At 39.6% G+C, this 14,059-nt stretch overlaps 1 protein-coding gene across 3 annotated transcripts in view; it reads right to left on the minus strand.

Annotated features, from left to right (window-relative positions):
* LOC129718023 (uncharacterized) overlaps positions 1 to 14,059 on the minus strand; it is a 717,449-nt gene that overhangs the window by 623,502 nt on the left and 79,888 nt on the right. For all 3 annotated transcript variants that reach the window (XM_055668402.1, XM_055668399.1, XM_055668401.1), the window contains exon 2: positions 11,719 to 13,025. In XM_055668402.1, the coding sequence (XP_055524377.1) occupies positions 11,719 to 11,842 (124 nt within the window). In that variant the 5' untranslated portion in view covers positions 11,843 to 13,025. The remainder of the gene's footprint in view (positions 1 to 11,718; positions 13,026 to 14,059) is intronic.

A 14,059-nucleotide genomic window follows, 5' to 3' on the forward strand; every position in this document is an offset into this window, starting at 1 on the left:
TAGCAGACATAACAGTTGCGATTATCGTAAACCGTTCGGCAGCTCGATTGGGGACGCCGTTTTCGCATGTCATTCACTTTATTACACTGCGACACAACTTGGTGGCTCGAGGGTACAAATCTAGTGACGGCAGCTTCAGCTATAAGAGGACATAGAAGCGAAAAAACACCACTTCTGTTGGCACCGGGGCTGCCAGCCAGCCAGCCAGGCCAAGACAAACTGTCCAATTTGTAGCAAGCAATCCACTGCCTGGAAGTGTGCTTAGCGGACGGCCGACCTGAGAGCACTTGGCAAATGAAACGGCGTCGGGGAACCTGTTTGCGTGCTACCACCAGTGGAGAGCGTCCGATGACTTTCGACTCAAGGGTGCAAACGCTGCTGGGATTGAAATAAAAAAAAAGAAATACGAATAGAATAAACGTGCACGAAAGGTGATGACTTTCAACGTAAACGAATATCTATTGCAAGGTCGGTTTAATGACCTGATGGATTGCAAAAAAGCTCCACCATGTGTGAAAGGCCAAGTTTGACGTTCCGTGGTTGAATGTCAAACCTTCGTGGATGAGATTATTTCTTCGGTTGAAGTTGGTGGCTTAGTACGGTACCAATAAAAATAGACTTTTCCAGTGCCATTTAGCAGATGGGCTTAAAAATTATGCTTCCTCGAACAAATTTTATTTCATAAATTTCAGCTCAATCGGACTACGGAAAGTTCACCCTCAAAGCGGTCAAAGTTTCCCTCTAGATAATCTCAATACAACTTTTCCAATAATGCTAAATGCACGAGCTAATGCGGAATAATTTTGTTCAGCACGTATTGCGAAACACTGAAGACGTAAGAACGGAAATTATTCAGTAGCATATCTATTTTGCTTGTTCTAAGATGACCTTAAAGTTGGGGTAAGTAATGGGTGGACGTCTCTCCCATTTTTCAAGCAGCATAGAAGCTGTCTGCGGCCATAAACGTTTGCCCATATTCAGAATACTTGAGAAAAATATGACTACTCCTACACATAGCGGTTGAAAGTGAGACTGGTATGCGATTATTTTGCTACTCGATGGCTCAAATAGTCGCATATCAGTCTCGTCTTTATTTTTGCCTTTCTCCTAGAAAGGTATAGCAATCACTTGCAAAACCGAAAGTATAAAAGTGTTCCAAAGGGTCGAATGGCATATATCACTCGACTCAGCTCGACGAGCTGAGCATTTTCTGTATGTGTGTGTGTGTGTGTGTGTGTGTGTGTGTATGTGCAGATTTTTATTCTCACTCACTTTTCTTAGAGATGGCTGGTCAGATTTTCATGAAATTAATTGCAAATGAAAGGTCTAGTTGCCCCATAAGACCCTATTAAATTTCATTGTAATCGGATTCTTAGTTTGGAGGTTATGTATCAAAATGTAAAAATCATGAAACATCATTATCTCGAAAACTACACAACCGATTTCAACAGAATTGGTTTCAAATGAACGGGCTACTTGAAAAACCCTTAGTTTTTGAATTTTATAAAGATGGAACTAGTGGTTCAAAAGTTATGAAAAGAAACGTGTTCTGAAGACTTTTTAATCTCACTTATGTTTCTCAGAGATGGCTGGACCGATTTTCATAAAATAGATGTCAAATGGAAGGTCTAGTTGCCCCATAAGACCCTATTGATTTGCTCTGCAATCGGACTATTATTTTTCCTGTTATGTTCAAAAATGTGAAATCCAGCTATGAAAAAGGACATATTCCGAAGACTACTTGGACTCACTCACTTTTCTCAGAGATGGCTGACCCGATTTCCACAAAATTAGTGTCAAATAATAAGTCTAGCTGCCTCGTAACACCCTATTGAATTTTACTGTAATCGAACTGTAACTTCGTCTGTAATGTACCGAAATGTGAAAATCACGAAATTATCTCAGAAACTACACATCCGATTTGATCAATATTATTATCAGATAAGCGGGCTAGTTAAGGGTTAACTGATGAATTATGATTGAACACGTGGTTTCAAAGTTTTGCTGCCCTGTACGTTTCCATTTCATTTGATTATAATCGAACTTAAGCAACCGTTATGTATTAAATTGTTAATAAAACAACGAAAATCCATTATTTCAAAGATTACATGACTTATTTGAACATAACTAGTGTCATACGAACGAGTCATCTCTCGAACTTACAAATAACAAACTTCATAACAATTTGATATGTGGCTCAAAAGTTATGGAAAGAAAAGAAATTCAAAGACTATTTAAAACTATACCAGCTTTGATCGATATATGTGGCCTCAACATAATTTAAATGTGGTATCGTACTATTTGAACGTTTCAAACTCATTGACTCCTTGCGATGTGTTCCAAGTCTGCAAATGCACGACGAATCGGCCATAAGATATAATCAAAGTCAACAAATCGTTTAAAATGATCGGTTTTATCGAAATGACAACATTCTCGACTATTGGCTTCTGTACATCGCCTTAATTCTGAATAGATTCATATTGGGTGGTATTCGATCATTTTCTGTAGATTTTCTGGCATCAATCTGACACCGGAAATACCCATATTGGGAGGTATTTAGTTATTTCGGTTGTTTTCCAGAAACTAAAAGTGGTCGTCTTTAAATTCAAAATGGTGTCCAAGGTCAATGTTTGGTTTCTATGCATCATCTCGATTACGAAATATGCATATTGAGCATTATTCGGTCATTTTCGACTGTTTCCTAGAATTTGCTATTTAGCAAATTAAAATGGTGCCTGAGGTCAATTGTTAGCTACATGCATCATTCTGGTTCCAGAGATACTCATATTGGATAGTATTTGTTTATTTTAGGCTGTTTTCCCAAACCGGTAGTCGCCATCTTGGATTTCAAAATGGTATTTAAGATAATTTCTAGCATCTGAGCATCATTCTGGTTGAAGAGAAACCCATTTTGGGTGTAATTCGATCATTTTCGGCTGTTTCCCAGAATCCGGAAGTCGCTAACCAGATTTCAGCTGCTGTGTATCATTCTATCCAGAGATACTCATGTTAGACGGAAATCGGCCATTTTTGGCTGTTTTCCAGAAACCAGAAGTTGCCATCCTACAATTCATAATGATGAATGAGGTCAATTTTTAGCTTCTTGCAACATTCTGGCTCCGAAGATATTCATATTGGGTGGTATTTGGTCACTTTGGGCTGTTTTTCAGCAACCGAAAGTCGTCATTTTGAACTTTCAAATTACCTGTCAAATCAATTTCTGTCATCTGGGCGTAATTCTGGTTCCGAAAACATTTATTTTGAATGGTATTTGGTCATTTCCGGCTGTTTGCCAGACACCGGAAGTCACCATCTTAAAATTCAAGATTGTGTCTGTGATGAATTTTTAGCTTCTGTGCATCTTTCAGGTTCCGGAGATACTAATATTTAATGGGAATCGTCCATTTCAGACCGTTTTCCAGAAACCGGAAGTTGCCATCTTCCAATTCAAAATGTTGTCTGAAGTCGATTTGTGGCTCCAGTGCATCATTGCGGTTCCGGAAATACCCATATTGGGTGGTATTTGCTCGTTTGTCGCTGTTTTTCCGAAACCGGAAGTCGCCATTTAGGATTTCATAATGACATTCCTATCGATTTTAGCTCCTGAGTATCGTTCTATATCCGGATATTATTATATTGGATGGAAATCGGCCATTTTGGCTGTTTTCCAGAAACCGGAAGTTGCCATCTTACAATCCAAAATGTTGCCTAAGGTCGATTATGGAACAAATTTGTTACCACTAAAAACAATCACTTGCCAAATATGGTTCCATTTAGTTGGTTAGTTCTTGAGATGTGCAGAAATTTGTGTTTCATTTGTTTGGGACCCCTCTCTTCCAGAAGAGGGAGGGGTTTCTAACTATCGAAGAAATCTTTATTGGCACCAAAAACCCCTACATACAAATTTTCACGTCGATCGGTTCGGTAGTTTTCGAGCTTATATGGATCAGACAGACAGACAGGCAGACAGACCGTACTGCATTTTTATATGTACAGATTACAACATCAATATTTTAGAACCTTAAGAGTGAATATACATTTATTGGATCGAAGCGTTCATGTAAATCTATTGAAACGAATAAAAGTTTGAATGAGAAAGCCTGGGTCTGACCGCTAGGTGGATTAATTTAGGTTTCATTGTAATTTTCACGAAAAAGGCAATTCTTTGATGAAAAAGTGATGATTAAGGTCTATTTCATTACATTATGTCGATAAAATAAGAATAATTCACCCCAAACAGGTGAAATACCCAAAACAAGGAAAATATCTTTAAACGCTGTTTTCTCAACTCGACGATTTTCCAGATGGGACTGATATGCGATTATAGGCAGTATAGCTTTGTAGGAAGAGTTTGCAGAGCTGGAGCAGCTGCATCATTCTCAGGAAACGCGAAAGTTTAATCAGAAGCTCAACGCATTCCGCAGAGGCTTTGTGCCGCGAGCCGAAATGTGCCGGGATAAAAATGGAAGTATTCTGACGGACGACCGTGAGGTGACCGAAAGGTGGAAGCAGCACTTCGAAGAAAACCTGAATGGCACCCAGGCAGGAGACCATGGCGGCGGAGAAAACGATCCCGCCGGTGCAACAAATGTAGAAGACGTGCCAGCCCTAACGATAGGCGAAGTTAAGGATGCCATCAAGCAGCTGAAAAACAACAAATCGGCTGGCAAGAATGGCCTCGGAGCGGAGCTTATAAAGATGGGTCCGGAAAAGCTGGCCATTTGTTTGCACCGGTTGATTGCAAGAATTTGGGATACAGAACAGCTACCGGAGGAGGGGAAGGTTGGAGTTATCTGCCTTATCTATAAGAAAGGCTACAAATTGGACTTTGGGAACTATCGTGCGGTCACCGTTCTGAATACTGCCTAAAAAGTTCTTTCTCGAATCGTTTTCCGCCGACTCTCACCGATAGCCAACACATTTGTAAGAAGCTATCAGGCCGGCTTCGTGGAAGGACGGTCTTCGACGGACCAAATCTTATCTATACGGCAGATCCTGCAGAAATGTCGTGAATACAGAGCCCCATCGCAATGATTTCAAAGCCGCCTAGGACACTATCGACCAAACAGAGCTATGGAAGGCCATGTACGAAAATGGCTTTCCGTGGAATTTGATTAGACTGATAAAGGCTACTGATAAGGTGTGCGGATTTCGGGTGGATTGTCGGGTCTATTTTTACCCCGCTGGCTTCGACAGGGTGATGGTCTCTTCTGCCTGCTATTCAACATTGCGCTACAGGGTTTCGAAGTGATTCGCGCGGACATCAATACGTGGGGTACGATGTTCAACAAATCCAGTCAATTGATTTGCATTGGACATTGTCGGTAGAACAACTACGGCGGTGATAGAACAGTACACCTGACTAAAGGTACGTTTAGACTATTATACATGTCGGTCTGATTTTTACCACTGCAGAAATCGAAAGTCTGCTCGATATACCGTTCGACATACTTTGTCAAACCTGTTTGTATGGCGGTGTTCACACTGCTTGTACAAGTCAAAAGGAAGAACTGTCAAATGATATTTTCATTGCTGGATACAGCTCCAGTCTTCTTCTCCATTTTAATATTTGCCAGCACACAAGAAACGAAATGATGTTTGTTATGGAAAGCCAGAACAAACAACTGAAAAAAAAAAAATTCAAAGGTTGCTATGTTCTTGGTGTCGAACAAAAAATAGAAACGTTTCTATTCCATTCGACATATCGAACGGCATGTCGAATTACAATATCGAATTGATGTAAACGTAAACCAACATTGCATTCGATATATTTTCGAGCAATCAGCTCGAATCAGATGGAAAAATCAGATAGTCTAAACATACCTTAAAATGGGAAGCAGAGGATTGGGTTGCAGATAAGTACGTCTAAGACGAAGTAAATGCTAGTCGGCGGAACCGAAGCCAACCGACAACGCCTAGGCAGTAGCATTACGATCGGCGGTGATAAATTCGTGGTAGTCGACGAGATTGTCTATCTTCGCTCACTGATAGATGAGGACAATGATACCAGCCGTGAGATTCAGAGGCGTGTTATCAGCACAAGTCGTGCCTACTATGGGCTCCACGAGCAATTGCGGTCGAACAGACTAAGCCCCCAAACAAAACCCCGAAAACGTGGACAATGCTCGAGGAGGACCTGCGAATGCTCAGAGTCTTCGAGCGACGGGTACTAATGACGATCTTTGGCGGCGTGGAGAAGAACGGAATATGGATGCGAAGCATTAAATCAATGACCGAAATCCATTTGGTGGTAACTAATATAACACTGTGTTTTTCCGACCGAAACCTCCCCGCAAAAAGGGAAGGATCATGTGAAAAAAAAATTCTTGCCGTAACTTTGAGTATCTCTTACACTCTTGGTATTACATTTAACCTTCATTGAACCCTTGTGTGGAAAACCACACAAATGAATTTTGTTTCGATTTTTTTCGAAAACTTCTCGATCGATTTTGACGAAATTTCTTGACAATTCCTAAACCATCAATCTTACACAAAATATATATTTTCCAAGGGAAAAATATTTTTGGTTGATGAGATATTTTAAAACTTACGTTTTTTTATTTTTTATTCTCGCTTATTTTCCGTCGGTCTAGTTCCGCCACTGTTGTGGCCAATCACCGACGCCCAGGAAGGCGACTCCACACCCAGGACCCTAACTCACGACCCGTTTATTAACGGACCGGCGCCAACGGCTTTACTTCCTCATGCGATGGAAGGCGTGATCCCAGAGATTTTTCGCCTCAGAAAATCTCCCGGTGTCGGCTAGGATTGAATCTAGACCAGTTGGGTTGGTTGTGAGTGGATCACGCCACCTCACAACCATCGACACCTATGTCGGCGGTGGGATTCGAACCCAGGCGTCGAGCGTGGTTGGCGGAGACGTTACCAACCACACTAGGCCCCAAAGGAAAAATATTTTTGGTTGATGAGATATTTAAAAACTTACGTTGTTTACCCTGGTGTGTGGATTTTCACACATACAACATTTGAATTTATTTTGGACAAGAAATGACTTAATTTTGCCCCAAACATACTTTGTCATTAAGTGTTTTCATACCTGAAGCTATAAGTACCAATTAATCCTGTTTCTAAAATCGAAAAAGTTGTGTATGTGTGCGGAAGTATGTGTATGTGTGTTTATTTTCATTCTTACGACCAATATATCTCGATTTTCTCAGCAACGGCTGAACCGATTCGATTGTTCTTAGTCGCGTTCGAAAGAGCTTAAAGTCTAGTTAGTTGATGGTAAATATCGTTTTGATCTGAAGGTTCATTCAAAAATGACGTAACAAAATGTGATCAGGTCATATGGGAACTGATAATAGTTTGTTGACTTTTTTTCAACGATTTGACTGAATTTAGGAATGTATATTGGTGCATTTTTGTAATTTGCAACATGAATATATAAATCAAAAGGCTACGTGGGACATGTGTAAAAGTATGTGTTTATTTGTTTCATCCCAGTGTGAGAATTTTCACACATATGGGTTACGGATACGCTAATGCTAAAAGTACCTATTTAGTGTTTGCACAGCCTGGTTGGGCAGTGTTCAACATTTACACAGTTTTATGTCTACTGCAAGACAAGTGTACTCGCACTTTTAGGTATATTGAAATAAATTTAAAATGGATCTCCCGAGATGGTCTAACAAGCCAGTCGTCGTGGGTTCGGCTCGGCTCTCGGCTCGGGATAAACTGTTAGTGTTAGTTCGTAGCGCTAGCTCCGCAATTGTCCTTTACACTAAACAGTTGACTGCGAAGTCTGTGTATGATAAACAAAACGTCGAGTTCCGAATCGGAATGTAGCACCAAGGCTTTGCTGGATTTTTTTGTTCAATTGCTATCATGGCATGTTTAATTGGTCATATCATGTAAAAACGTTTTGTTTCGTAACTTTTGCATGAACCATCGGATCAAACTGATGCGATAATCTATTTTTCAAGATTGTTTTTGTACACTACGCGTAATATCATTCAATTAGTTACCTCCAAGATATTGCAATGTACTAGGCGTTTCCACAAGTTTTTTTTATTTCAACATATCTTTCGAAATTATCATTCAATTTTAAGTATATTTTTGAATAAAAATCTACCCTCCAAACCCCAATAAACGTATCTAGCACCAAAATGACTCAAATCAGTCAAACCTCTGGAAAAAAAACCGGTTGGTTTATCAGTTCCTATATAAGCTGACCACATTTTGTTACGTCATTTCTGATTGAACCTTCGGATCAAAACGATATTTACCATTAAATAACTAGACTTTAAGCTCCTTCAAACGCGACTAAGAACAATTGAATCGGTTCAGCCGATGCTGAGAAAATCGAGATATATTGGTCGTAAAAATGAAAATAAACACACATACACATACTTCCGCACACATACACACCCTATCCGATTTTCGAAATAGGATTCTTTGGTACCTATAGCTTCAGATATGTGAGCACTAATTGAAAAAAATATCTTTGGGGCAAAATTAAGTTGTTTCTTGTCCAAAATAAATTGAAAAGTTATATGTGTGGAAAACCACACACCAGGGTAAACAACTTAAGTTTTTTTTAGGATTCAATGAAGGTTAACAGATTCCAAATAAGACATTTTACGTGGAAAAGACACCTACCAATCGATTCCTAAGACGTTTTCACTCAATGTAAGACAGATTTTAATTACCAATTTTAGATACTAGTGCATTACCATTACTGCCCATATACACTCTGTCCAACTTCTATAAGACCACCATCATTTTCTCTCATAAAAGCACTGAGGATAGGAATTTTGATTCAATACTGCTATGCATAACTGAGTACATGAGATGTTGTTTATTTAATGCAAAAACAGTTGAAAAAAATCATACATTTATTTTTTACTCTTAAATTTAATAATTTTGGCTGTCCAGTTGCTATGAGACCATTCAAAAATTCAGTCAAAATTATTGACTAGAAGCAACCAAATAATCCAAATACCGAAATTAGTAATCAGTTACCTTACCACCGCGGTTAATAACCTGAAAAATGCGATTTGGCATACTGTTAACCAAATTTTGAAGCACAGATTTCTCGATATTTTCCTGTGCCTTTAGAATTGCTGCTTTTAGCTCATCTACAGAAGAATACTTCTTACCCTCAGCGTAAATCCTGCGAACCAGGATACCCCAGATGTTTTCGACAGGGTTTAAATCTGGAGAGCGAGCGGCCCAGTATAGCAAATTAATTTTCTGATCCTTGAACCACTTCTTGGCTTCTTTGCTGGTGTGAATAGCAGCACTATCCTGTTCGAATGTGAACTTTTTGTGACGGTTTTTGCGTAAAAATGGTAGCAGGGAGCCTTCTAGAACCTGGATGTAGTTTCTGCTATTCATTTTGCAGGATGTAAAAGCAATTTTGAGCTTTCCGGTTGCGCAAAACCCTAACCAAACCATACAGGAACCTCCACCAATGTTACGAGTAGAAAAATGTTGCTCTTCCTTCCTCAAATCACGCCAGTATCCATTGAATCCATCCGGACCATCTAAATTGAACTTTTTTTCATCACTGAAAATAACCTAGATAAGTCAAAAGTACTAATAAATATTTTTTCCATTGAAGAATTTTTGAAATCGCTTTTAGCAATAAATAAGTCATACTTAATGAGCTTGTTTTACATACTTACCAAGTCCCATTGTCGGTTCATGTTAATTTTAGCAAAGGCCAATCGTCTTTCGGTGTGAGAAGGCGTAAGATTGGGTGCCATCATCTTTTTAGCCCGTTTTATGTAAGGACTTTTGACCAAGACTTGACGAATTGTCTCTCGGGATACGTTCAAATTTAAAGTCTCGCTGATTTTCGCTAACGATTTTGAAGAATTGGAAGCTGTTTTTACGATTTCCCTTTTATCACGACTGGAAAGCTTTGATTTATGTGAACTCCTTTTTGTTTTCCCGTGTCCTTCCGGATTTGCCAAGAAATTCAGTACTACTTGATGAGAGCAACCAATCCGACGAGCGATCTCCCTTATTCATACTTCCTCAAGATGAAAGGCTTCAATTTGCCATTTTTCTTGGTCTGTCAGCACTTTTCCCTTGGGCATTTTGTGAATTTAGCCTCAAACAAGTTCAAAAAGACGAAAAAGCCAACTGGTCTTATACAAACTGGACACTGCAAAAACGCAAACACATTTGTTTACACGGAGCGCCTGTACACACACATGTGATAATCATGCTGTGAATAACTGTCACCAATACTAACACTCTGCAGTATGATTCGAAAACGGGGCTTTTCTTTGTAGCACGGGACTAGTAAAATAGAACCTGGTCTTATAGAAACTGGACGGAGTGTATACTCGATATGATTTCGCTTTGTGATATATACTAAAACCATGCTAAAAACGGTTTCGTAAAATCACAATTTTGAGCTCAGTTTTTGTCCGATTTAAGATCTGTTTTTTTTAAGATGAGTAAGAAAGTGCTAATATGTGGACTAACTCTCAGAATTTTGATATTTGGTTTTAAAACAAAATGACGTCGAAAAAACATCAAATATTTTCGATTTTTCAAAAATTTAAAAAAGCACCACCGTTGCTTTTTAAGGTGAAATGTGTTTGAACTCGGAGAAATTTGTTTTTGTGTCAAAATACGAAAGAAAATCATATACAGAAGCCAAGGCAGAAGAAAAAGTAAATTTTTGTTGCACTGTGTAATCAATTGATATTTTTTATTCCGCCGTTTCACTCCGTTCTCGATTTTTTGGCACATCACCCTACTAAAGTAAAACGTAATTCTAAGTTAAAATGAATTTAACGGCAGTTATTTTCAAATTAACGTCAATGTGGACCTTTGTATAGATGTAAAATCAGTTTTTTCCAATTCTCTAATATTCTTTGACGTATGCAGAAAGACTAACATAAAATATAAATCTCTCAGTGATTTGAGCAGTATTTAAAAACTTTAAAATAAAAGTATGGACATGTTTCTAACTAGATTCGCATGGAGAACAGTAAAAATGCATGATTTGCAACCTGAATCGGGGGTTTTGAAGAGTTGATAACCTATGAAATAATAATTAGCTGTTGTAACTCACAATGCTCTAGCTCAGTGTACCGTTACACAATTCTTGCAAAAGTGCTGATGGCGTTTGGCCGATTCGACATCATCACTATCGCTTTGTTCTAACTAATGGAGATTGTGTAATCCAAGCAAATACTGTTTGAGTGCACGGTGCAACCGCTCCCTTGTTAACGACGAATGATAATTTTCTAAACGTATTTAATGCATAACAAGCATAACTCAAATTTGATATCTAGGTTTGAAAATCATCTCAGTGGAAATAATGATAAGTAAACTTTAGATTTCGAGGTATATACGTTCCAACTAGCAGAACTGAACCGAACGGAATCTCGAAGTCTATCTCGAAGTGTGTAGTGTTTAATATAAGCAGAATAATGAATTGAGGCAGTATATGGCACAATGTATCAATATTTTGATTAAGTTACGGTAACTAACCGTACACCTCTATCGAATTTCTGGCTTTCGACCAGTTCAAAAATAAGAGAGCAAAAAAACGATATTGATATTAGAAGATTTTGTTGTATTTAGAAGATTTTGTTGTCAATTTGTATGATTTATTTTAAATCCCAACTTTCCGCAAATAAAAAAAAAAACGCAAACCTACATGAAAGGCTCAGCAACGCCTGGTATAGATTGAACCTATTGCTGTCTAGGCTCTGCACTACCGAACTCACTCACCTGGGTCATCGTCATCCTCGGCCCAATCTATCTGCGCCCGCGAGGTGCGAACCAGCAGCATCGCCATCGTCACCAGTGCAGCCGCACTTAGCATCGTCTGCTGACAGCAGCCGTGTTTCCACATATTTTATTCAGAATAATTGCTCCACTTCACAAAAAGCCAACTCGCGCTAAATTAATTTTTGAGAGCTACTTTCAATTTTTTTATCGCTTCTCGTTTCACACTCTGGGCCCTCTCTAACACTGTACACATTCAAATCGTGATCATTATTCTACACTAGCACTTGGGGTTCCAGCACTGGGCTTGCTAGACCACCAGGTCAAGCACCAGGGCAGATCACACTCAACGCTTTTCGACGCGAAGACAGCTTTTAAGCTGAGTTTTTTGCCTTTTCCTACTATGACAGCACCAGAATGAAAATGACTCTATATTGCCACCGCTCATTATTCCATCTGCATATGAATCCCGTCAGCAGAATTCGACTGAGTTCGCAGTACTGGTCCAGGCCAAACCCTATGGTTAGGCTCGATTAGTAGTTTTATATATTACCCGCTTCGGCCACAGACTGGCGGCGGAAATTGCTTCCGAGTGGTTTTCCTGCAGGTGGAGGCACCACGTCCGTGGTTGGTTCAATTTGAGTACCGCAATTGTTTGTTTCCCCACAAAAGGCTGTTTTCCGGGTTGCGCCTTTTTTGTGCTAACTCTTCATCAAACATCACAGCAGTGCAGGTGCAGAAAGCGCAATCCAATCGCTGCACCGGTGACAACCATCTAGCTCGAGTCTACAGTACGCCGCTAGTCTTTGTCGAACGTCGGGACAGAGACTCGGATGTGTGGACTTAGCATTTAATAATCACCTCAGATGATCTGTCGTGTGAGTGATGCTTGCCACTGCTGTTATCCTACGGTCAACCGCTTTTGGATTGTCTAACCGCACCGATTTATGGATCTTCTTCCCAAGCTGGTCGGGGATTTGGTTCCCAGCAGCACGAAACGTCCACGATTATTACGAGGGACAATGCTGAACGGATATCTAAGCGGCAACAAAACGGAATGAATTTTGGTGCTCTTCACCATACCAGGAAGCCAACAAAGTGGGTATAATTCTAGGCTTTCGGACCGGCTTAGGCTGTGTGTGTCGTTGTCTGTTGTCGGTTTCTCCTTTTCCGGTTTATTTGCTTGTGGGCGACAAAACTCACAGCAGCTCGATTCGTTGTTTCAGAATTGCACATACATGCCGTTCTGGCCACTAAAAAATTGTCCCGATTTTGCTTCGACGATGTATATCACTGAAGTGGAAAGAATGCTAGAAAAGAAACAAAAGCATTTGGTGAGAAACATTTTTTATGAATTATAATCAAATCGAAAAACAAAAGACATTTGATTGACAGATTTGCGTTTGTTTTTTTTATTCTAATAATAATTTATTCTAATATCTCCCGTAATACTTCAAACTAACCAAACTTGAAAGCTGAACATCAATACTTTTCTTGATAAATGGCACCGAGAACGGATACAAGAATACGACCAAAACATATGCTATCGAGGAATCATCCGTTGCGCAAAAACTGCTCAGGCGTGCTCTGCGAACTATGGTACACATACCGAAATAAATGTAAATTTTCTTTCACTGGCACACCATGATGAATACATTGATAACGAAACGAACAAGATATCCGTAAGGTCATAAATATTGTTATTAGATTTATGTTTATTCAAAAGCATTAGCAAGGAATGAAGTGGTTGTTGAAAGGAATTTCTAATGGGCTCAGACGGCATACATAAAGAACAGCAGCCACAATGGGATCGTTTTTCGACTTTACCGCCCACACCGGCGCCACCGCCGAACATCGGGCTTTCTCGATCCACTCTTTCTCGCCAGGGAATCGGCAGAGAATAAGGAGATGTCAAGTGCATTTATAAAGACACCAAATGGAACGGCAAAACGTTGGGTGACAACCAGCGAGTTGCTGCCTGGAGGAAAGGTTCGTTCCGATAACGTGCAAGCCAGGGAGAATACGCGAGTGCGAGGCGGTGGAAAACCCTTAAACCCACCCGGCGGGTTGCGCAAATCTTGATCTGAATAAAATAAATATTTTTCTGTTCTATTGTCATGTAGCGGAGCAAACCCGCGGATATCGACGACTCGCCGAATAGAGCAACTGCTACTACACCAACAACAACAAGTAGACACGAAAACAAGGGATGAAACCGAGCTTAACTTGATTTTAGCTGTTTTTTCGAACCGTTTTTTTTCTTTTTATAGCACTGCGACTACATACAATTTTTTGCTCTCCCAAAATTTTTCTACAACAAGAACTTTATTTACATTTCAGCGAA

Source organism: Wyeomyia smithii, chromosome 1 (genome assembly GCF_029784165.1).
Source record: "Wyeomyia smithii strain HCP4-BCI-WySm-NY-G18 chromosome 1, ASM2978416v1, whole genome shotgun sequence".
Taxonomy (NCBI): Eukaryota; Metazoa; Arthropoda; class Insecta; order Diptera; family Culicidae; genus Wyeomyia; species Wyeomyia smithii.